The 23,754-nt window shown below is 45.8% G+C and overlaps 1 protein-coding gene across 1 annotated transcript; it reads right to left on the minus strand.

Moving 5' to 3' along the window:
- Positions 1-477: 477 nt before the first annotated feature.
- Positions 478-14,772, minus strand: STX12 (syntaxin 12). Its single transcript, XM_021554775.3, has 9 exons — positions 14,607-14,772; positions 11,155-11,224; positions 9,253-9,352; positions 7,348-7,485; positions 5,962-6,005; positions 4,029-4,134; positions 3,508-3,580; positions 3,257-3,339; positions 478-1,906 (listed from the first exon to the last, which is right to left on the minus strand). Exons 1-9 carry the CDS (start codon positions 14,716-14,718, stop codon positions 1,817-1,819), a joined length of 816 nt encoding a protein of 271 aa, XP_021410450.3. The 5' UTR covers positions 14,719-14,772; the 3' UTR covers positions 478-1,816.
- Positions 14,773-23,754: the final 8,982 nt, after the last annotated feature.

Here is a 23,754-nt window from a genome sequence, read left to right on the forward strand (position 1 = left end):
ACAAACTAAAGCTAAGTGCTTTTGTTCTTCTATGGCAGTGTGACACCCAAAGGACTCTGTCTGGCAGCAGGCATGCACAAATCAATAGGTTTCAAATCAATAGCTCCTACCATTTCCAAGGAAAACTTTAAAAAAGGAGCAGAACAACACAAAGGTCACATGCTTTCAAGTCAGAATTTATCATACAGGCTTGCAAATGGCTTCAAGTTCTAGCAAAAGGCAAATAGAGCTGACCCAATGCTGCTCTGAGGTATGAGATTCATTTTTCTGGGATCACCTATTGTACAGGACTCTGCACAGAAGTATTGTGTATGTCCTTGGAAATTAATTTCATTATTTCAGGGAGTTTCATTCTGAAAAATCAGGGACCACAGAATTAAAGCTGCAGGAAACACTACTGTGCTGATGTAACGTCCTCTACTCTGCAAACACACCTGTGCCAATGTGTAAATTGCAAGAGAAATGAGCTCTGACAGAGGCTTTTAAAAGTGTTTATTGATAATTATTGGATGGAATGACGGCGCAATAGTGCAAACCACTGTGCAATTGGGAGAACACTCTTCCCAGCTTTCATGTTTACTTTATTATAGACGAGACATGGAATAAGGATTAAATACAAAATGGGTCAGTATACTGCATTTACCACCCCCACCGGGTTTTGGACAGATTACTGTTCCCAGTGCACGTCAGTTCAGAGCTACATTGAAGTGGGGAGTGGCTGCTGGTTCTGCCCAACCCTATGAGCTGGAACCAGCAACCCTTTTCATTTGCACACACATCCCCAGTCTGGAAAACCTAGCACTTCACTCAGCCAGTTTCTGCACTTTCTATTTCATAAAGATTTGAAAATACCAAATGTTCACAAGCCACACATAACATTTACTAGAACACTACAAGTGAACTTCAAGAGCACTTCTTCAGAATCAAGATTTCTGCTAACACTCTTCACTAATGTTGCTAGCTTGTAAACTTAGGTGCCCACTTCCTCATTTTTAAGTGTTTTTTCCCCTGGAAGCTTCTAAAAACAGTTGGGAGTGAGCAGCTAAACTTTTTATATTTAGTGCTTGAGTCAGCATTGGAAGAGATTTATTTGTCCACTAGCAAGCAACCAGCTAGTTTGTCTAAGGAGATTGCACTGTTATTCTAAGTCAAAGAACATTCTGTCCTCAAGTGCATTTTGTGAAATAAAAAACAACCCCAACCACACCCAAAAAATTAAACACAGTTATGAGTCTCAAGGCTAAACTGACCAGCATGTTCAAATCATCATCCACACATACCCTCCTTGCCTCTCAAATCTGTGACAACATCCTTTTCTTCAAGAGAATCTAGAACCACAGCCACTTGGAGACAATAAAACCATGGGGCAGATACTGGAGACTTTAGAAACTGCTGGATTTACATAATGTGACTTGGTGGTGGGCTGTCTTTGAATGGCATTTGCATTCCAGTCCAACAAAGTTACCTACGTGTACAAAATGTTGAAGTTGTGCGACTTGTCAAAAACAAGACCTCTCCAATTATTGATCACATTTCAGCATACAGCTGGGACAGGGAAGAACACATTACAGAAAGCAAAACCACAAGATTTTAGTTACATAAAACAATATAATTTGTATATAAACTGATAAATACTGTCTCCATGGTTTACTAATTCCAAATACTAGTTACCTGCACGTTAGTTGCTAATATCTATTATTAGAAGTAGTTCCAACTTTTGCTCTCTCAGGGTGGTCAATTCAGCTCCAAGACCAGTCAGCCTGTTTGCTCTGACAGAAAAAATCTCAGCTGTGAGACTGGTTTCCATGGGAAGATTTCAGTTCAACTTCCAGATAAGGAGTCCTATGATTACACAGGCCACAGCAAGGCCAAGAATCAGGATACAGATCTTCTTACGGGATTTCTTCTAATAAGAGAAGAAAAAAGAAGCCACTGACACCAGGAACACTTGAGGAAAAAGCAAGGCTACCATTCATGTTACTAACTTGGGTGAACAAGAGCCCTTGGTACCCCCACAGTTAGAGAGAAGTAACCAGTGTAGTCTGAACACTTTTACATGTTCCTTAAACTCCATGATTCTACAGATGAATGTTTTTAATTTTAGGAGTGCAGTGGTCTAAGAGATGCAGTTAAGTCAAAATTTGACAGGTTTTGCTTCTCTTAATGAAAATACAAGCCTCAGAGAAGGCCAAACCTTTCTAGCTATTTACATTTTTTCCTAATCAAACTCCTAAGCAGTTCTCACATACAATCTCCCCTTGGCCACTTGGGCTTGGTGTTGCATTTCTACAATTTAAATTATTTCATGTACAGTTACTGAACTTGGATTTTACAGCTTTGCTCACTTTATTCATCACAGGAAACTACAGGCCTTCCATATATACCAAATATTTTTAACTTGGCATCTAAGGATTTGATATATAACCACTTCTTTCTCCATCCAGGAAAAAATCCCATGCAAAACATATCCAACAGCTCTGAAACTTAGATTTATAAATACCTCAGAACTTTGGCAAGGAAGCCATGGAGAGAGACTGCTACTACATGCTGCCAGATGGTAAAAGCAACATTCCCACCCTTGCACTCAACAGCACTGGAGTTTTATTGCCCTCCAGTACCTCCCACTTAACAGCTTGGAAGAGTCCAGTATTTTCTTGTGTAAGTCCCAGCAGTAATGGACTGACTAAAGCAGAACCCTTACCCCTTCACAGAAGCTGGAGCTAGAGGGACAAGGATGGTGACAGGAACCTACAGGAAACACTGGATCCCATACAGCAGTGAGAGCCACTGCAAGAGATTTGATGGAGCACAAACTATGGGATAGAAGCTCAGCAGCTGGATAGGAGTGCTGCAAATCCTGGTCACCAGAGTGACCAGACCTAAGTCTGGGCACAGATTTTTGCATGTCAGTGTCTTGGCTGATATCTTCAAAAGTTGCATACGATATCAGAATTTGTTCTTGTTTCTTCTGCTAACTCCTAACAACAACAAAGACAGGTAAACATCTAGGCTTGCAGAGTGTGAAGGGCCAGACCCTATTTCTACTCTTTTAGTCTAAAGTAGAAGGTGAATTTCAATACCATGTTTTTGACTCAAGTGCTTTATATACTCCTTGCAGGCAATTTTGAATAAATGCCAGCTTGCATGAGTGGTTTTAATAAGCAGTCTGGTGTGCTGCAGTCCTCAGTGTCTTGCTCTGCCTGTTTCATTAGTGCTCAACCATACACTGACAATCAAGCAAGCACACAGAATTTACCTGATAATAGGCAGCTCTCTGCAACTGCTCACTGGCTCTTTCCACATGGACTTCTGCACTTTCCACATTTGCCTCTATGCTATCTATGGAAAGAACAGGAGAACTCATTGCAAAATATTTCAGAGCTTCAGTGTTTAAAAATTATAACTAAAAATATAATACTTTTAATGCAAAGTACTGAAAATTTTAATCCATGACTTGCAAAACAAGTAACTCTACCAAGAAAAAACTTATTACCCAAATACACTTACCAATCATATCTCCTTGGTCATGAATCATCATGGCTAAATCCTTGAATATCTGATTGACATCCAAAATGTCTGCCTGAAGACAACAGTTTAAGAAGTTACAATGAACACTGGGTACAATATTTTCTAATCCTCACTCTTAGTACCTCTTCCATCACTCAAAGGGTCAGAATAGGCACCACCATTCACTGAGGTGACTTGCTGTTACCACCTGTGCAACTTGGGATTAGCATGGGAGCCTACAATGCTCCAGCTACTGAATATTTGTTTCATCACACCAGCAATTAGCACAGTATGAACACTGTAACATGGGTTGCTCCTGCCATATCTGAAGGATCACCAGCCAACACTGAGGGAAAATATGCCTCCTTCACCAGGAGCAGGGAGATCATCTTGGCATCAATCCTCTCTAAGAGGAACTCTATTCCTCCACCATCAGCTCTCCTCAGCCCATCCCATTAATTAACACTGCATCCTTTGATTTATCTCCCGGTGCTGTTAACTGTGCAGGATTGACTGGTCACCTCTAATTGCCTGATTGCAGTTTCTCTTTCTTTAATGAGCTCAAGGTCCTGTTCGGTTATTGCCACATCTTCTTCCTGAGACTGCATCTGATTCCAATCTTCACCACTGGAAAGAGAAGGAAAGTCAGTATCTGTATCTCTCTGAGCATAGGTACTTCCATGCTGCATTTTATGGCAAAATGAGTTAAAGTTGAAGACTTCCCTACAGAACAACCCACAGGTTGTTGGCCTGTCACTGTGTACAAGGACAAGACCAATTTGTGACAAGAATCACAAACTGAAACAATTGAAAAAAAGGACAGATCAGGCAATGTGAAGACACTGGAAAGCAGTTACATGCATAGCACACCTGTTCTAGAACATAACAGTTATCTACACCATTTTAGAAGAAACTGCCCATTTCAGTTCTGCTTTAAAAAAAAAAAAAATATACTTGTACCATCCCTGCTTTCTTACCATCTCTCCAAAAGGGAGAAACCAGGGTGAAAGTTCTGACAGAGAGCAGCCTGCAAGCATATTAACAGAACAGAAGAACACCTGAAAAGCATCTGGACTCAAAGCCTCTTGCCTATCTGGCATTTGGAGATAAGACTAAAGTGTTTTAGTATTTTAATTCATTAGTCTAGCAGGAACTTTGAATTAAATTACACACCAGAAGAGATATTAAAACTCAAGTAATTCTTCATCCCAGTCTACCTCTCTCCTGATGAGCTGGTTCTTCACAACTGCTGCAGAAGTTAAATCAATTAAGAGTAGAGCCAGCATCTATAATACAAAGCCACCTCTATGTTCAGCTTAGAATGTTCTTCAAGGGCAACATCTCCATCTTTTCAATAGAGAAGTGTGCCAGAAAACATTGTTATCAGTGTTTGGTACAACACTAAGTAGTAAGTTTTAAGGTCTTAAAAGTGCCTTAAGCAATGAAAATAAACTACATGAATAGGTCAGACTCAGCTAACCATTCCAGTAATTCAGCTCTGAGATGATCATAGGGTTTGCAAATCTCAAAAGTAGAAGTTTCTGACACATGGCACACAAGAACAGCTTTGACTGTGGAATAGCTGCTGTGTGCCATCATCTTTTATCTCTGGGTCCCACTGCTTTAGTATGCAAGCCTTCAAAGCCATCCCAGCCCCTGCATAACTGAACACCTGGGGCTTCACCTCTGGCACAGAGTGAAAGCCCAGGGCTAACGAAGGGACACTACCAAGCAGCTGAGCAGATGAAGGGCAGCTTGCAGAGAGAGGATGAGACAGGAAAGAAGATCCCTTGATTCAGAAAGTGAAAGGATTGATACAGACAGGGCCAACAGATTTCAGCCCAGCTGACACATTAATCACAGATACTTCTGGAGGGCTCAGGCTCTCTTTACCACACTGCAGAGTTGATGTAACATTTTACAAAGCCATCTAGCACACAGGCACACTGTTACTGCAGAAGCAGTACAACTGTCTGACAGGTGACACTAATGCTGTCTTGTGCACATTCCAGGATTAGTTTGCCAGTGCACAATGTCCAGGACTTCTGAATTTTAGGCAGCCTCCTCTGCAATTCTGCTGTAACTCCAACTGGGCTGCTAGAGAACATCCAAACCCATGATATAAATATGCTGCTCTCTGTGGAAAGAGTCACAGTGAGTGAAATCCTGTCTGGTAATCTTGTGTTTACAAGCCAGAACACCAGGAGCTCCAGCTGCCACATCCTAAGGGCACTACTATTCCCCTCAGAGTAATAATCACACAATCTGTACTTAAGGAGGATAAAATACTGTCATATGCAGATTTTACATAGTAGATTAACGTGCTGTAATAGTTGCTTTTCAACTCGTTTTGCTTTGTGTTCAGCCAGCAGAGCCCAAGTTACAGTAATGTATCACACCATAAAAACTTAAGTTTTATGTAGTGAAAACCTCAGGAGTATAAGAAGTCATTACCTATCAAATGAAACAAGCTGTTCTTCTCTGAACCGCTCATCAGCCTGGAAGAGATAAATGAGTCACTACTCTCACAGACAGCCAGGACCATGCACAAAATCACCAGCAGTATCTTGTAGACCAAGGCATATACTATCCAGAGACTTCTTGGAGATGCCACTGTCACTGGGATAGTAAAAGGATTTTAAAATCATGGGGATTTAGGGTTAAAAGGAAAATTAAGCTTAGTAGGCCCTGAAAAAAAATAAATACCCTAGGTACATGGAGGCCTTGTACCTTGCTAGAACTGCACCTGTGTAGGTAGTACATGATAAATTATATAATTGCTAGATGTGATGATTGTTTAGTAATTAAATATAATTACTGTTTAATCGTAAGAATAATAATGAGAAACTGTGGTCAGAGGCCAAAGAATGATCACGAGAAACTCGTGCTTGAATAAAGTCAATGTATACAATAGAACAATATAACTTTAATAATTAATATGTAAGTTATATAATGATAGAATATAAAATATGCTCAGCTCGAAAGCTGTGTCGGAGTCAGATTTGGGTCTGTACCCCTGATTCCCAGAGCTCTCAATAAAAGCACCTGCATATAATGATAATCTATGATTATGTGTGTTCCTGAATGCTAAAAACTGCAGCCCTCAGATTTAGCTCAGGTTAGTTTTAGCTTCATCTTTATATTTAATTTTTAGATTCAGATTATCTCTGCAAATCAGAGGCAACTGAATGATCAAAAGCCGCCAGTCCATGTTTTTGGATCAGCTGTCAATATTTGTAACCTCATTTCCCAACATGAAGCAAAAATTTAAGAGCATAATTCAATGGATAAATGTGTTCCCTTGCAGAAATTAAGACTGTATGCCAAGAAGGCACTCCTGAGGCAAGAGGAGAGAAATGTTTTCACTGGCCGTTTTATTATGAATTCTTAGTAGCCACAGGGATTTGTCAAAACATAACAGTGAACATACATTGGAGATATTAGCAGGACAAAATTATAAGAATATAAAGCAACACAGTGTGAGATTTGAGATGTAATTTAAGGTGTGGTAAGCTTAAAGGTGTGGTAAGTCTTAAATTTTATAGCATAAGGCTGATATGAAGGGAAGAGCAGCCTACAATAATTTGCTATTCACTATGCTTTGACTCCCCATCTCACCTGCAACATTTGCAACTACCAGGATTCCTTCCCTCCTCTACACTGGAGTAAACTGAAATGAGAGATTACTTCCAACATCTGGAATAGAAAACTACTGCAGCAAGGCATCAGCTTCACTCAGTAAGGTGTCAGTAAACAAGTATGGGGTTGGAAGGCAAGTACAAGATCTCTCAGAAGTCTCACAGTTCACTGTATCACTCCAAAATTCCCATAAATACTTACAGAAATACGGGAGCCAGCTCTTGCCCTTGCTACAGTCTCTTTTTCCTTCTCTGACACTCGCCTCTGTACTGCCTGGAAATTGTTTAAGGCTGTGGAGAAGTCATTCATTAATCGCTCTTTCTGAAGCCTCTGTTGGCGCTGAGGAATTGAAACACAAGCAAGAGTTCAGACATTCCCATTCATTATAAAGTGACTGTCAGACTCTTAAAAACCATCATAACAACAACAATGAACTGGCATTCAGTGATCTTTTGGTGCCAGTGTCTGGGGTGCTGGGCAGAACAAAAAGACCACCACGTTTTAATTCCTTACACCAATGCTCCATGCCTTGCCAACTGCAGAACAGCTTTGTCCAACAAGACCCTCCAATTTCAATCTAGTTCTAAAGCCTGAGGTACACCATTACTTTTATTCTAATTACATTCCAGTAATTCACCACATTTAACTACATATCTTTCAGTTATCTACAATACCTTTTCCCTCCATTCCTTCACTTAGCAAACCTCACAGTACTTAACAAAATACACAAAAATTCACACTTTAATCTCAAAAAGAGGAAGCCACACACTTCCAGAACTAATGATAATACCCACTATCCTAATCTCCTAAGGTGTCTCTCCCAATCATGCCACACTATAAGCCTATTGTTTTTACATCAGATAACATCCTTAGTCCTGATAACTATTTCAGTTTATCTTTTCTTCAAATACATTAGTTCCAATAATCCTTTTCATCCTCATTTTACAATGTCAATTTATTTAGCCTCCACAGGACATCTGAGGAGTGCTGTGATGTTCCTGCAATGGGAAATAAGAAACTGTGAAAAAGCTGGTCCCAAGGACAACATTAGGTCAGTTTTTATGTTTTCTGATTGAGAGATTTGCAACAGATGGCTCAAACTGTGGGATTTCCAGGACTGCAGTGCTGCAATGAGCTTGTACCAATTCAACAATCACTTCAAGGAAAAAAAAAAAAACATTTTCAATTATATTTTTTCTATAACAAACCATACAGCAGCCTCATAATACACTGAAGCTTCCATCTGAACCCTCTGGAAGCAACAACCCTTCTTCCAGAGCAGATCCTCAGCATGCTGATTCCAGCTTCTGCAGATTTTGACTGAATTTTCCCTGGGCTGCATTCAGTGAGATGCACGTGACAGGATTTTGTTCATCGCAGAAGATTAACAGAAAAATATTTGCTGAACAAGCCAGCAAAGCATGGCCATGCTTCCAACTGGGATATAGACCTTCAATACAGAATAAGACCAAGACAACATCTGCTGATCCACATCCCCAGATCATCCTACAACAGCACCCCAAAAGCAGGCAGTGGTGAATAGACACTAGCAGCAGAGGACTGTCCCCTCCCTTTCCCACAGGGAGCATGAATTACTATTTGGTAAGAGAAAATCATCATCTTTGCCTCATCATATTTTGCTTTACTCAAATATAAGCAAAGTGAGTCAGCTTCCCCACCACCACCAATAATAAATCACATGCAAGGGAAAGCTTTCTGGCATGCTCACATTTCATACTGATAGGCAGTTTCCTCTAAATTCTTATCCTAAAACACTACCTTGCACCACCAGACACTTTGTAAACAAGATTATTTTTCAGAAATTTACTCAGAAAACCAATATTGCATACTGAATTCCCCCCAAACATTTAGGGCCTCTTATTCTTATGTGGGAAAGTTTTATACCTATTTGCTCCTGGGAAACATGGTTTCCCTAGTGTCATATAAGCAGTCAGGATGCACCAGCTTACTGAGTTTCTCAACTTCACCATCATCCTCATTGCATCTCTTCAGCTGTGCCAGTTCAGGCTTTGTGACATTGTGGTCTACCCTAGTTTCATGAAATGAGTGATCTGGAAATATGTCCAGAAAGTTCTGCCTGCCTACCTGCTCAGAAGCAGACAGGGGAAGTGGCAGAGACCCCAACTCCTTGAGATATTCATTGGTCTCTTTGGCAAGGCGGTTTGCAGAGTGCTGCAGCTGTTGTCTGAAACAGAAATTCAAGAGCAGTTACACAAGATCTACCTAAAAAGCAGCCACTGATCATTTTAGCACCCAGAATAATGACTAAATAGAGGTTCTGAGGTCACACAGCTTCACAATAGGTTTTTTTCAACCTAAAGGATCCAGAGATGTACTTTGATTTTTTAAAATCAACTTGACTCTGGACTACATTTTTTAAAAAAGATTAAAATAATTTCTTTGCTCCCTGCTAACTAGTATAATTCAGTGCTTAAAAAATATCTTCGTCTCCAATGGCATAAGAGAGAAACAACTTTATTGAGTGAACATAATCCCACTTTTAGGGTGAATTCCTTATGGTACCAATAAGTATCTAACACTTGAATAACCACCAATTCCATTGGTTAAATGTACATTTAATAAAAGTACAGGGACTCTAATATCAAAATCCTAATTTTTGTGAAAAACAGTGATCAGAAGGAAGAACAATCCAGCTTCAGGAATTGCAAGGCTTTCCTTTAAACCTTTATGTTTTCCAACAACATTGCAATATGAAGCTATTGTTGTGAAGAATCGAATACTATTATATAAATCCTATACTGTAAACTAGGAAGAAAAAATACTAAAACCAGAAGAACTTTCTTTTGCATTCAACAGGTACAGGATGCTTAAGTGAAAGTCACTTACATGGCCAATGGACACACAGTTGAGGCATTCAGGCTCCATTATTGTATAAGCTGTATATGCAAACTAAACAAAGCATCCATGCATTTTGGCAAGTTGGTATGGCAGCTGAGAATTTGTGGGGTGCAGCCACTCTCACCCCGAAGAGGAGAGATTATGCAGTGACGTTAAATGGGAAGGCATTTGTTTGGTCATCAGTGATTAATTCTTTAATCTACTGATTAAATAGAGATTTAGGCAACTGAGCAGCTCAAGGAAACAAATCCCTTTCTCTCCCAATTGGACTCTGATCTCATCAAATGTGCTATGTGTATCTTCCACCACAAGTCATGAACTTATCCAAAAATTGCTATTATAAAAGCCAGGATAATTGTGCATTCAGAGATTCAAGGTACTGTTGCATGAAGAGAGAGTGGAAGAATGTACTTTTAAGTTTTCTTTGATGACCTCAGAAATTATTCCTTCCATAATGTGCTATTTATGTTTTATGAGTTTGTAAAAGATGCACAGACACAGAGAGCGCCTGTAGAGTCTCTCCAGGGGTCACTTTGAATTACAGCTGTTTAAATGTCTTCTACATTGTCCCCCACTGGCACATTATTATTCTGAAATTACATCTGACATACTGTATACAAATGTCATCCATATGACATTTTGTCTGCCATATACGATTGCTAATCCTTCTATTGACTAAATCCATCTGTACTACAAGCTACTTTTGCTCCAGTTATGGGGCTCCCTGACTGGTTTTCCTTACTGGTGTCATGGGAGCACCAAATACCTGGTATGGCATTCATTTCTTCTGAACCATGTGTGAAGCTAGTATGAGTGCTCCTCAGAAGACAGCAAATGCTAATGCATGGCTGAGGTACTATTACTATTAAAAGAAAATATTAAAAAATTATATAGAAAAACAATATAGGAAGAACTGTTCCTATCCAGCAGTTTTGAATGGCTTCTCCAGAGTCCTGCACAAACACCTTAATTTGTCCAGTAAACTACTTAATGCAGCTAGTAATTCTGAGTTTGCAGGACTGTATTAAATTTATCTAATAAAGCATCTCCCCAGAGCAAGTAACCCACATCCCTAAGAACACAGACAGAAAGAACATCTATACCAATGTTTGCTCATTTAATACTCACAAATTTTCCTGAAGCTTGCTGGAATCCTGCTTGGTTCCCAGCTGGCTCATCAAATTCTTTATTTGAGCAGCTAAAGATAAAGAGATCACAAGATGAGTTAGTAAGACAAGTTTAAACTTTTTATTCCTTCTTTAATGTATTCTTTTAGCTTTCCCCAAAAGAAAGCTAAAAGCTAACTTTATCTCAATATCCGACTTAACCTAGTAAGGCAACACTTACATTCTTTGCTTATATTCTTTAAATATATACAAGTATGTTATGGGTGGATGCCAAGAGGATGGGGCCAGACTCCTCTCACTGGTGTCCAGAGACAGGACACAGGACAACAGCCACAACTGAAACATGGGAAGTTCCATCTAAATATGATAAAAAATTCATTTTCTGAGAGGGTGACAGAGCCCTGGAACAGAAGCTGTGGATTCTCCTTCACTGGAGATATTCAAACACTGCCTGGATGCCCTCCTGCACAACCTGCTCAGGGGAACCTGCTTTAGCAGGGGCTGGGCCAGGTGATCTCCAGGGGTCCGCTCCAAACCCAACAGTTCTGGGGTTCTGTGAAATGCAAAATCCCCACCTATACATGACCCAGCCTAACAAACTAACTTTCAGACAAGAAAGCGACAGTGAGGCATAGATACCCTCAAGAGAAGTCAGTGGTGCTGAGAGCTTGTGCACTCCTTTTCCTCAGCCTTTTTAGACTAACAGAGCTGTTTCTACCAACCTTGCTATTTCAGTATCTTAAGCTACCACTGCTGCAGAAAAACTTCATTATGCTGTGTTGCCACTTTTACATTGTTTTAAAGTTACTTCAATTATTAGTGCTTTGTTTAAAAAAAATAAAAAGAAAATGCCAAGTGTTGCTATTAGTTTCAAAACCCCCTGCCCCAGACCTGAATTTTTCTACTCATGATAGTCCAAAGATTTCACAATACTGGCACAAATGATCTTTCGAGAACAGATAGCAATGTGCACCTCACATTTTGCCTTTGTCAATTTGAAATCTTGTTGTAGCACAGAAAGGTATTTTTGACCTCCTTCTCCCTTATCTCTGATATTTTCCCACTATTTTCTTTGTGTAGGCACTCATGATCATGAAACCACACAATGAATCACATCAAACCATTAGGTTACCTGAAAAGCAAGTACATTTTCTCTCCCCAGTCCCTCTACCTTAGAATTATTTTCTGACAGATCAAGAAGCTGATCCCCTATATTCTGCAGCAGCACAGATTTTATCATTACTGAAGTGCTGGGCTCAGCACTTAAAACAGCAGTATAAAGATTGATCCAAATCAATCATGAAATCTAAGCTATCTCATCATGCAGTGAGAAGCAAGACCAAGAAGAATCACCTTTATACAGTTCCACAGGCAACTGAATTGAACTGAATTATCCCATGAGTTTAACAAGTTTCTTCCAATTCAGAGACACCCTCCTGTTTAACTTCTGCTTTCAGCCTGGAGTCTCTGCAGTTGATTAAATGTGTTGCTGGAGAAGCATCACATCCCTACAATGACCACTTATTTTAAAAGGATGTTCAATCGCTTACAAGGGCAGCTAAGACTGCAATACGAGTTAATCAGTAATTAGCCAGTAATTAGCTTTTACATTCTCCAAGTGTATTCTCACCTAGGACTTCAGATTTCTATTAGATTATACAATGAGGAGTTTGTTGGCAGCTCCTCATATACTGAGCTTGGCTTCCAGCAAGCAAGTCTGCACATATTTCACAGTTCTGTCAGACACAGGAAGGTCAGAAAAATTCAGTCAAGCTGGTGACAAACAGCACAAGGACTGCACTCTGTGTGCGGATGCTGAGGACTTGGCAAACAGCATTTGTGCCATAATGTCCAGACATTCTGTGGCTTATTTCTCTCTGCATGGGGAGATTCTTGCACAGCACCATTTCCAAGCCAGGCAAAGTCTGTCCTGCCCTGAGCCAGGTTCAGCAGTTTGCTTTGCTTAGTTTATCTCAGCCAACAGCAACACGTACAGTCTATGCAAAACAAAGTGTCTAGAAAATGGAAGGAAGAATAAAATGAATAAAGTGTCTAGGAAATGGAAGAAAGAGGCTGGAGCTCTTTATTCTTTGGACAGTGGGTATGCACCAACACACAGAGCCCCTCAGTCAACAGCTTTCCATCTCCAAGCCCTTTTAATTTCAGGCTGTAGAGCCTTCCTCATACTTACTATGTGACAGCTAAAATTTCTTGAAACACTTCAATCTCTCCTCTAGCTGCAAGTCTGCTACATTACCTGAGCAAACAACAGTTTTGCCAGCTTTGCCACCAGTTTTCTGTACATGTTTTCTGTACAGTTTTCTGTTGTGTGAAATGCTCACTCCAGAGACTCCCCAAAGAAGTGAGTAATACTCAGCTGTGCACACTGTTTGCCTGCTCTTTCCCTTACAGGGGAAGAAGAAATGAGGACAGCCTTAAGGCTTCAATACAGCATCTTCTCTTGGCTTGAATGGAAAGCTTTTATTCGGTGTGTAATGAAGTTAACTACTGTAACATTAAGTCAGATGTTCTGAGTGTTCCCACCCACCTCCATAAAACTGTACGGCTATTTGTTTAACTTGAGATAACAGTGCACGGAGATAGGATGGCTGCAGGTCATGAGACAGCAGAAGCCTGTCCCATGAGAGAGAGAAGCTGAGCTGCTTAGAACAGGAGGCTCAAAGAAATCCCGTGGAAGGAAGAAGGAAGGAGTGTAAAGGAAAAAAATAAAAAGGGGGGAAAAGGGAAAAAACCTCAACAAGCCATGCTACTTGGCCAACAATTCAGCAATGTCTACACCAAGGAGAAAAGAACATGACTGAGCAAAACATTTTCAGTAACATAAATGTGTTTGCATCATCAGAGAAGTCACAAGCTTTCTGAGGAACCAACATATTCAACTGATCTAGCATGGGCATTGAACAATTAGCAAAGCCTGTATCTTCAGAAAGGATTACATCAAAGACTCTCCTGGATGTTACTGCCTTCAGTGAGCAGTACTGAGATTTCTATAGTTATCGTACAACACCGGTAACTTTCTCTAATGACAGGAAAAGTGCACCTGTGTCCTTAGGGACATCCTGCCGGGAGCAGGACGCTGCCAGCACAGCGAGGGGGAAAGCCGCCCGTTCCACGCCCATTGGAGATCCCTGGGACCGCGGCTGCTCCCGAGCCCGGTGACAGCCGGCGCTGCCCCGGAGCCCTCACTGCGGGCACCCGATGCCAGCGAGCGGCCGGACTGCCCGAGGTGGGAAGGGGCGGCTCGGCGGCAGGCACAGACACCCACCGAGAGCGTTCACCGCGCCCTGCAGCCGGGCTGGGCATCACCACACCCGGTGCCTGCCGTGTGCCCGGCCCGGCACCGCTCCGGCGAGGCTCTGCCCATCCCGGCCCCCACCGCACCCTCACGCTGCCGGGCCGGGCCGCCCCGTCCCTCCCCGGCCGCGCACTCACTGTACTGCGCGATGCGCTGCACGTTGCCGCTGCATGTCTGGATGATGCCGCCGAAGTCGCGGGGCGGCGGCGCCGCCCCGGGGCCGCGCAGCTCCAGCGGCCCGTACGACATGGCCGGGCCGGAGCGAGCACCGGCCCCGCTGACAGCGCCCGCCCGCCCGCGCCTGCGCGGCCGCCGCGCCTGCGCGCCGGGGGCGGCCGCTGTGAGGGGAGAGCAGCGGCGTGAGGGCGCGGGCGCGGCGGGAGCTCACCCAGACCCACAGGGAGCTCACCCAGACCCGCAGGGAGCTCACCCAGACCCGCAGGGAGCTCACCCAGACCCGCAGGGAGCTCACCCAGACCCGCAGGGAGCTCACCCACACCCACAGGGAGCTCATCCTGCCCCACATGGAGCTCACCCAGACCCACAGGGAGCTCACCCAGACCCGCAGGGAGCTCACCCGGCCCCTCATGGAGCTCACCCTGCCCCACAGGGAGCTCACCCGGCCCCTCATGGAGCTCACCCAGACCCACCTGGAGCTCATCCTGCCCCACAGGGAGCTCACCCAGACCCACCTGGGGCTCACCCAGCCCCACATGGAGCTCACCCTGCCCACCCGGGGCTCACCCTGCCCTACATGGAGCTCACCCGGCTCCACATGGAGCTCACCCTGCCCACCCGGGGCTCACCCTGCCCTACATGGAGCTCACCCAGCCCCACATGGAGCTCACCCAGCCCTACATGGAGCTCACCCAGCCCCACATGGAGCTCACCCAGCCCCACATGGAGCTCACCCGGCCCCACATGGAGCTCACCCTGCCCCACCCGGGGCTCACCCAACCCCTCATGGAGCTCACCCTGTCCCACATGGAGCTCACCCGGCCCCTCCCGGGGCTCACCCTGCCCCACCGACCATCACTGCCATTGTAACCTTCAAACGCTAAAACATCACCTAGCGCCACATTCCGCTGCCTCATGAAAACCTCCAGGAGTGGTGACTCCACCATCTCCATGGGCAGCCCCTTCGTTGGAAGAACGGTTTTTCTGGTATCTCATGTGAATTTTCACTGTCTCTGCTCAAGGCCATTTCCTCCTGTCCTCTCACTACAGGCATGAGAGAGAAGAGAAGAGAAGAGAAGAGAAGAGAAGAGAAGAGAAGAGAAGAGAAGAGAAGAGAAGAGAAGAGAAGAGAAGAGAAGAGAAGAGAAGAGAAGAGAAGAGAAGAGAAGAGACCAGTATCTACCTAGTACAATCTCTTCTTGGGGACTTGTAGAGTCCCCTTGTGATCCCCCCTGAGTCTCCTCGAGACTAAGCAAACCCGCTTCTTCGTAAGACATATTTTTCTAGAACCTTCATGTGAAAAACGCCAATCACTTGGTTTTTAAAATTTTAAAAGTTTAATAATAATAAAATGGTTATAAAATAATAATACAATTAGAGTAATAAAGTTTAGAGTTAGGACAATTACAAGACAATAAAAAGCAAAGAATTACGGACATCTGGATGCTCTCACACTAAGTCACGACAAGCATGACTTGTGAACAAAGGAATCACCCTTAAAACAATACACTTGTTGCATATTCATATATCCTTCATGGTTATACATTCTATTTAAAACAAGAAACTCTGTTGTATGTCAACTGTTCCTTTAATCCCCATGGTGTCTTTGAGTCTGAGCAGGACCTGAACAAATTAGCTTCTTCTGATAAGAAGCCATAAATTCTTCTCCTTGGGAAGATTTAGGTGTTCCTCAAAGTGAGTATTTCATTCCTAAAAAAAAAACTTCCCCCACATACATAATCTCTATTTTAACATTATGTTGGAACTTGAAACTACATTTAACACACTACTTAAGAGAATTAATACAGCATAACTTTCTAACATTACACATATAATATTCATTTCAATATTTGTGAAAAGACAATCATAAAATTTGCATTTTTCACACTTCACAAGCCTTGTTGCCCTTCTCTGGACACTCTCTAGCACCTGCATGTCCCTTTTGGAGTGAGTGGCCCAGACATGAACGCAGCGCTTGCACTGTGGCCTCACCAAGGCTGAGTGCCGGCGCCTGGCCTGGCCCTGCCAGGACAGCCAGAGCTGCAGGCAGTGCCTGTCAGAATCTGAGCTATTGATGATTCCGAGATTGTAGAAAGTCTCTGTCTTTCAGCCCTGCTGCCAAAGAAGAAGCCATAATTTGTCTGTGCTGGTTTCAAGGTTGTTTATTCTGTTTATCACTAACATGTTCTGCTGCCCTGCCCAGCTCTGTCCTGCAGGGCAGCGTGTGGGGCTCTGCCCTCAGTGGGATGTTACAAACATTCAATACCAGAAACTCCCTGGGCTGCATTTACAAGAACGTGCCAATATCTGTCACCTACGTTGGACAGTGTGTCCCCAGCCTGGACCAACAGAAAAATGCCAACACCACAGTGAGACATGGAGGGCATGAAGAAGGAGAAAAAGGACAAGGCACACCCAATTTCCTCCATCTTGTCCCCTTTGGACCCCTAGAAACCTAAAATTTTACTTTTGCACCCATGCCACACTTAATTATGACTTATATCAAACACTCAGAGCTGGTAATTCATCCTGTGAGATTGAAAACTCTTTTCCATGGGCAGAGATCACAGCCAGTGTCTCTGGGGGCTCTGTCCAGGGGGGTTCCTGACCCCTGCCAGGGTCCCAGACCTGCCAGGGCAGCCAGAGGGAAGCCCTGGATTCCCACAGGTGGCAGGCTGGGTCTGGAACAAATCCTGCACCGTTTGGAATTTCAGGAGAAATCCTGCACCGCTCAGAATTTTAGAGGGTGGCAGCCCACTCCGAGCCATGGGCCCCTGGACACAAATGCTGCTCCTTCCCCTGTAAAAATAAACTCACCCCACAGTATGTTGATGTCCATTTAGAGGAGGCGTTTAGCAGTGCCAGGGCAGCCTGAGTTATTGGTGGTGGCAGCTTTGTTCTGGGAGAGATCCTGTGCTGTTTGGAACTTTAGGAGGTGGCAGCACACTCAGGGCACAGCCCCTGGACACGAACACCGACCTTTTTCCATGGGAAACTAAACTCACCATCCCAGGTTCCTGATGTCAGTTTGCAGGAGGTGCTTGGCACTGCCAGGACAGCCCGAGTTGTAGATGGTGGCAGGTTTAGTCTGGGAGACATCCTGTGCCATTCAGATTTTTAGGACATGGCAGCCCAGCAGAGGCACTTCCCTGTCCCTGCTGGGTTCTTGGTCCAGGAAAAAGGAGCCCTGCCAGGGTGAGGGCTGCTGTGACAGCCTGGCCTAGGGTGAGGAAGAGCCATGCTTCCAGCACTGAGCAATCCCACCAGCAATAATGCAAATGTAAAGGATTTTAAGAGAAGATCCCTTTCTGCTCCCTGCTGCAGGAGTTGTAGTATTTTAAGGAAAGTACATCCAATCTTTGAATAAAAAAACTGGGGTCATGCCCTGTATGATCTTAAGAAATTAGTGTATGTGTGCGTAAAGTAGGAGCGTAAATATTTCTTTAAAAAATGCTTGTTACAACAAAAAAATTCTAATTTCAGAAGCATCCACATCAGGTCAAAATGATGGTAAATAGGGAGCAGGGCCGTGGATGAAACTTGTGTAATAGAGTAAGAGAAGGCTCCAGGGTGGTCTTATTGTGGCCTTCCAGTGCCTGAAGGGGCTCCAGTAAAGTTGGAGAGGGATTTTGAACAGGGGATGGAGGGACAGGGCAAAGGGGAATGGCTTCCCACTGTCAGAGGGCAGGGAGAGATGGGATATTAGGAAGAAATTCTTCCCTGTGAAGGTGGTGAGGCCCTGAAAAGTAAACTTTCCCATCTGCCCACCCAGATGCCACTCTGGGATTCACACTCATACCAACCTGCTACATTAATGGAAGTGGGATGATGGGACAGGGGAGCTTATGGGGCAGGAAAGGAGTTTTGCAGGAGGATTTAAAGTGACAGCAGTAGCTGTTGAGGGGATCCCCATGGTGCTGCTGTGCTTACAGTGTGTTCTGCTTCAGCAAGGAGGATTCCCAGGGCTCTGGCTTCTCGCTCTGTGTTCTGAGGGTGCACAGTGTGACGATGTCACCACTGTTACACATTTCCCACACGTTCCTGCATTTCTGGAGGAAACAGCATGGCTGTGGGAAGGATGGGGCCAGCACCTGCTTCTCAGAAGGGACCGGGTGTTGTGAACCACAGGACCCTCAGCACTCATCACCTAGGTCTTGGTGCTCTGCCCACAAACTCCCTACCCAGCATCCAGCACCTGGAAACCTCAAACCCCACAACCCACATCTCGCACTTGACACCCTGCACTCAGCACCCCACACCCAGCGCTCAGTACCCAGCACCTGGAAACCTCAAACCCCAAACCCCACAACCCACATCCCACACTTGACACCCCGCACTCAACGCTACACTCCCAGTGCTCAGTACCTAGAACCTGGCACCCCTCACCCGGCTCCTCCGCACTCTGCTCCCTGTTCCCCACACTCTGTTCTCTGCACTCCTCTCCCCGCACTCCTCCCTCCGCTTCCCGCACTCCGCACTCCATTCCCCGTTCCCCATACTCCTCTCCCCGCTCCCAGCACTCGCTCCTCGTTCCCCGCTCTCCTCTCCTCGCTCTCCTCTTTCTCTGCACTCCTTTCCCCGTTCTCCGCACTCCGTTCCCAGTTCCCCGCACTCCGTTCTCCGCACTTCTCTCCCCGTTCCCCGCTCTCCTCTCCCTGCTCCCCGCACTCCTCTCTCCGTTTCCCGCACTTCTCTCCCTGTTCCCCGCACTCCTCTCCCCGCTCCCCGCACTCCTTTCCCCGCTCCCCGCACTCCTTTCCCCGTTCCCCGCACTCCTCTCCCTGTTCCCCGCACTCCTTTCCCCTCCCTCCCCTCCCCGTTCCCCTCACTCCTTTCCCCACTCTCCTCTCTCCGTTCCCCGCACTCCTTTCCCCGCACTCCTTTCCCCGTTCCCCTCACTCCTCTCCCCGTTCCCCTCACTCCTCTCCCCGCTCTCCTCTCTCCTCTCCCCGTTCCCCGCACTCCTTTCCTCTCCCTCTCTCCGTTCCCCGCACTCCTGTCCCCCGCTCTCCTCTCTCCGTTCTCCTCTCTCCTCTCCCCGCTCCCCGCACTCCTTTCCCCGTTCCCCGCACTCCTCTCCCTGTTCCCCGCACTCCTTTCCCCTCCCTCCCCTCCCCGTTCCCCGCACTCCTTTCCCCGCTCTCCTCACTCCTCTCCCCGTTCCCCGCACTCCTCTCCCCGTTCCCCGCACTCCTCTCCCCGCTCTCCTCTCTCCGTTCCCCTCACTCCTTTCCCCGTTCCCCTCACTCCTCTCCCCGTTCCCGCACTCCTTTCCTCTCCCTCCTCTCCCCGTTCCCCGCACTCCTGTCCCCGCTCTCCTCTCCCCGTTCCCCGCGCTCCTCTCCCGCAGCGCGGGGCCGAACAGGGCTGTGGTTCTCGCTCAGTGCCTCGAGAGGGCAGCAGCGCCCCGCGGGAGTTCCCGGGTGGCCCCGAGGGGCCCCGAGTGGCCGTGGGTGGCCCCGGGTGCCGGGGACCCTTCCTGCCCACGCCGGCTCTATCAGCACCACGGCTGATTAGCGGTGCCCGTACCAGGGCGAGGTCACCAGTGATGACCCCCAAGCAACCACTCTGCAGCACCTGAGTGTCCCTCCTCGTTTGGGGACAGCCACGCTGGGATGGGGAGGACAGGCTGATCGCACTCTTATCTGTACTCTTTTCTGCTTTACACTGGCTACTCCAAAGAGCTGACTTCAAGATCCAGCGGTGGCAATGGACCCAGCTATTGACAGGGCTTTTCTTCCCCTCCACCCCTACCAAAGGCAATCTTCTGTCCCTTCCAATTTTGCACTGGGCATCAGAGTAGTTCTGGGTTCCCAGGGAAGAAGATGAAAAGAAAAGTCAGGATGTGCTGTCCAGAAAGGGCCAAGATTCCAGAAAGTGTGTCTTCACTAGAGAGATCTGAGAACTATTTTGAGTTAGATGAGTGCATAATGAAGCTCCCATGGGGCTCGGCTGGGCTGAGCTGCCCAGTGCTCAGAGCAGAAGCTGTAGGCTCCCTCCCATTGCTCCTAGCTCTCTGTTGCCAGAGCATTCACCTGTTTTTCCTCTGGGATACCATGTATTTAACCTGTAGTCCTGTGGAAGTGTTGTTATGATCTTTAATGAGAGGCTGTGCCCTCACACCCTGGGCACTATTCCAGTATGCTCAACCCCTCTTGAGCATAACCCAGGCTAGCAGTCCAGAAGTGAGGGCCCTGATTGCACATCCTGTGTTAACAAGCCTGCCTTCTGCCTGGTGGCCACGTCAAAACTGCCCCAAACTCCATTTCTGTGGAGGATGGGACTCAGGGTCTCCTGCCTGCCTCCACGATGGCTGAGGGGACCCCAACTGTGCCCTAAATGCTGGAGCTTGCTGAGACCATGGAGGCAGGTTTTGCATGGGAAGATAAGGAGGGCTTTTTTCAGCTTTGAAAGCTGTTTATTCTTTACAGCATGCTGACACCAGAACGGAAAGGGCCTTTTCCTGAAACTGGCTATTTATAAACAGCTTGTGGTGCAGAGCCTTCCCTTGCAGGGGGGCAGGGACTCTTGCAGCTTTTCTTTTGCTGCCTTGAGCTCACCCAGAGATCCTTCAGACAGGAGTGAATAGAGCAGGTCTTGCTGCCCATCTGCTGGAGGCATGCTCCAGTACCAACAGCTTGTAGTAACTCTTTGGAAATGTCAAACTCCATTGAGTACCTAATTCAGCCCTAAATCCCTTGGCTGTGCAGTTGGTGCTGTTCACAGGCCTGAATTCTTACAAAGGCTTTGCAGGAGAAATTGGCCATTTGTGGCAGTTGTGCCTTTAATGTGTGAAGCAGCTGGGCTTGTCCAAAGGGGCAGATCCTCGTGGTGCAAGGGCAGAAATCAGAAGCACTTGTAGCTCTGTCTTTGTTCACTGCATCCACGCACAGCAGAGCTGGGATGTGGCTGCTCCAAGAGGTCTAAAGCACAGCCCTGGAGCCTTGGCTAGCTTTGCTTCTTTGTTGTGTGAATCAGCACAGGCAGGCAGGACAGCCACAAACCCGTTGCTCAAGGACAAAGAGTAGATTTATTCCTATTACCAAGCTATCCCAGGAATCCCCAAAGCAACACCCAGGCAGAGGTACACAAACTTGGTCCATGCTGGAGGAACACAGGTCTGCTACTTACACTGCTTTATCAAGGGTTATTCCCAGCTGCAAGGTCAATTGAGCATTTACAATCCTCCTCACCAGTCATCTTTTAACCCATTCCTCCCAACACCTGTGAAAGGAGAGAAATAGGCACCTTCAAATCTCATCTTCATGAAATGCCTTTCTTTAGAATTTAGCCAGTTTGTGTTGGGATGCTGGGCAACACTCTCCCTCCCTCCCTGTATTTTGCCCCAGCAGGCCAGTGGCTCTGTGGGCAGCGCTGAGTTCCTCTTCCTCCAGGAACACTGGGATCCTCTTTTGAACCCTGCCAGAAATTCTGAGGAAGCTACAGCTATGTTTAGTTATTAAAATTACTGTTCCTTTCTTTACCTAGCTGTGCCCTCTTGACAAACCAGGTTTGCTCTTGGCATTGCTCACAGTACTGCAGCATTACCTGTTTTCTCCCATCTGTAGGGATGTGATGGCTTTTGGTTGTGGCTGTGGCACAGAAGTGTGCCTGGCAAAACACCTGGCACAGGGGCTTGGCTGAGAATTAAAGAATTAAATAAAACCCTCTGTCCCCTTCTGGAGTTTGTTTTGTGCTGTTGAAGAAAGGCAGAGGTGTGCAGAGGGATGGGGAGAGGATGGGGCAGACACAACTCTTCAGCCATGAAGGCAGAGACAGATTTCCATGAGGAAATCTGCTTTCTTTTTGCAGCTGAAGCAGTGAGGATGGACCATGGATCAGAGCCAGCAGCGTGGGAGATCAGAAAACTGTTGAATTGAGGTCTCTTCACCCCCCTGGTATTTCAGTGGTCATGAGCAGGTCATGAATGTTTGTAGCAGGCTGAACTTTCAAAATTCCCTGGAAATGTGAACTCAGGGATATTTTTGGCAAATCTGGAAAGGAAATAATAATCCATCTGGAGGCTGCAGGATGCAGCACAGCCCCTGCACATGGAAAGGTCCCACTGCCTCTGAGCTGCACACATACAACAGGCACGGGACTTGGCTGACTTGTCAAAACTTTCCTCAACTCACTACAGTGCCTTGCAATCAACTGAATTTTGTATTTACAGTTGAAACAGGAAAAGCAGGACTTGGTCCATACCTTGGTGTAGCAATTATGAAGCAACCTAACGGCAGACTGTAACCAGTATCTGAAAATTGGGAGTGTTGTAACGTGCTCGACAAGGACATGCCCCAGAAGAGCCCCTCAGCATGGAAATACTGCTGAGATGGACCACAGTGCAACCACTGGCTTTCTAAACAACAGCATGTTAGCAAAGACTGAGGTGCAGATCCCTGTTTTCCCTCTTCTTCAGGGCAAAGGCTGACCTGGGAATTGGGCTGGGATCAGATGCTTGCGAAAGCAGTCACTTGCACAGCTTTTACTATGGGCTTAGTCCTTTGCCTCCAGAATATCACTTGGATTTGGCAAAGAGCTGCTTTCCCTAATCCCTGTTCATGTAGAGACATGTGGAGGCTCCTGGGAATCCCTGCTGCACTAGGGACTTGGGTTCAGCAAAGTGGGAATATTCCACAGTGGGATCCTCAGATATTGCTGCAGAGGCACTCGAGCAGAGTCCAGCTGTAACAAATCACATGTAGGATCTCAGAGATCTCCTCAGCAACAAGTGCTTGTGACATGAGGATCTGGAAGAGGCAACAACATAGATGTTTCTGACATGACACAGCCAGACATAACTCTGGTTTCTGTTGTGATCAGCAAAGGACCTGGTACCTGCTCCCTTCATCTGAAGGCGTTCTGCCTCATTGCAGCAGCTCTAAGACTCTTTGTCTTGTCTTTGCCATTGGCTTCTTGACTCCAAATTGCTCCTTTTCCTTGGCAATGCAGTGAGGCAATGTGATTGTCAGGGAGCCCATGCTAACAGCAATAATCAAGGGGCTCAGCGCTGTCCAAATTCAGAGTGTGATGGAGTTAGAGGTGGTGGAGTCATGCTTTCCTTGGGAGCTGACACCTGCCTCTGCCTCTTGCCATGTACCCCAGGAG

This window comes from Lonchura striata, chromosome 23 (genome assembly GCF_050655825.1).
Source record: "Lonchura striata isolate lonStrDom1 chromosome 23, ASM5065582v1, whole genome shotgun sequence".
Classification (NCBI taxonomy): domain Eukaryota; kingdom Metazoa; phylum Chordata; class Aves; order Passeriformes; family Estrildidae; genus Lonchura; species Lonchura striata.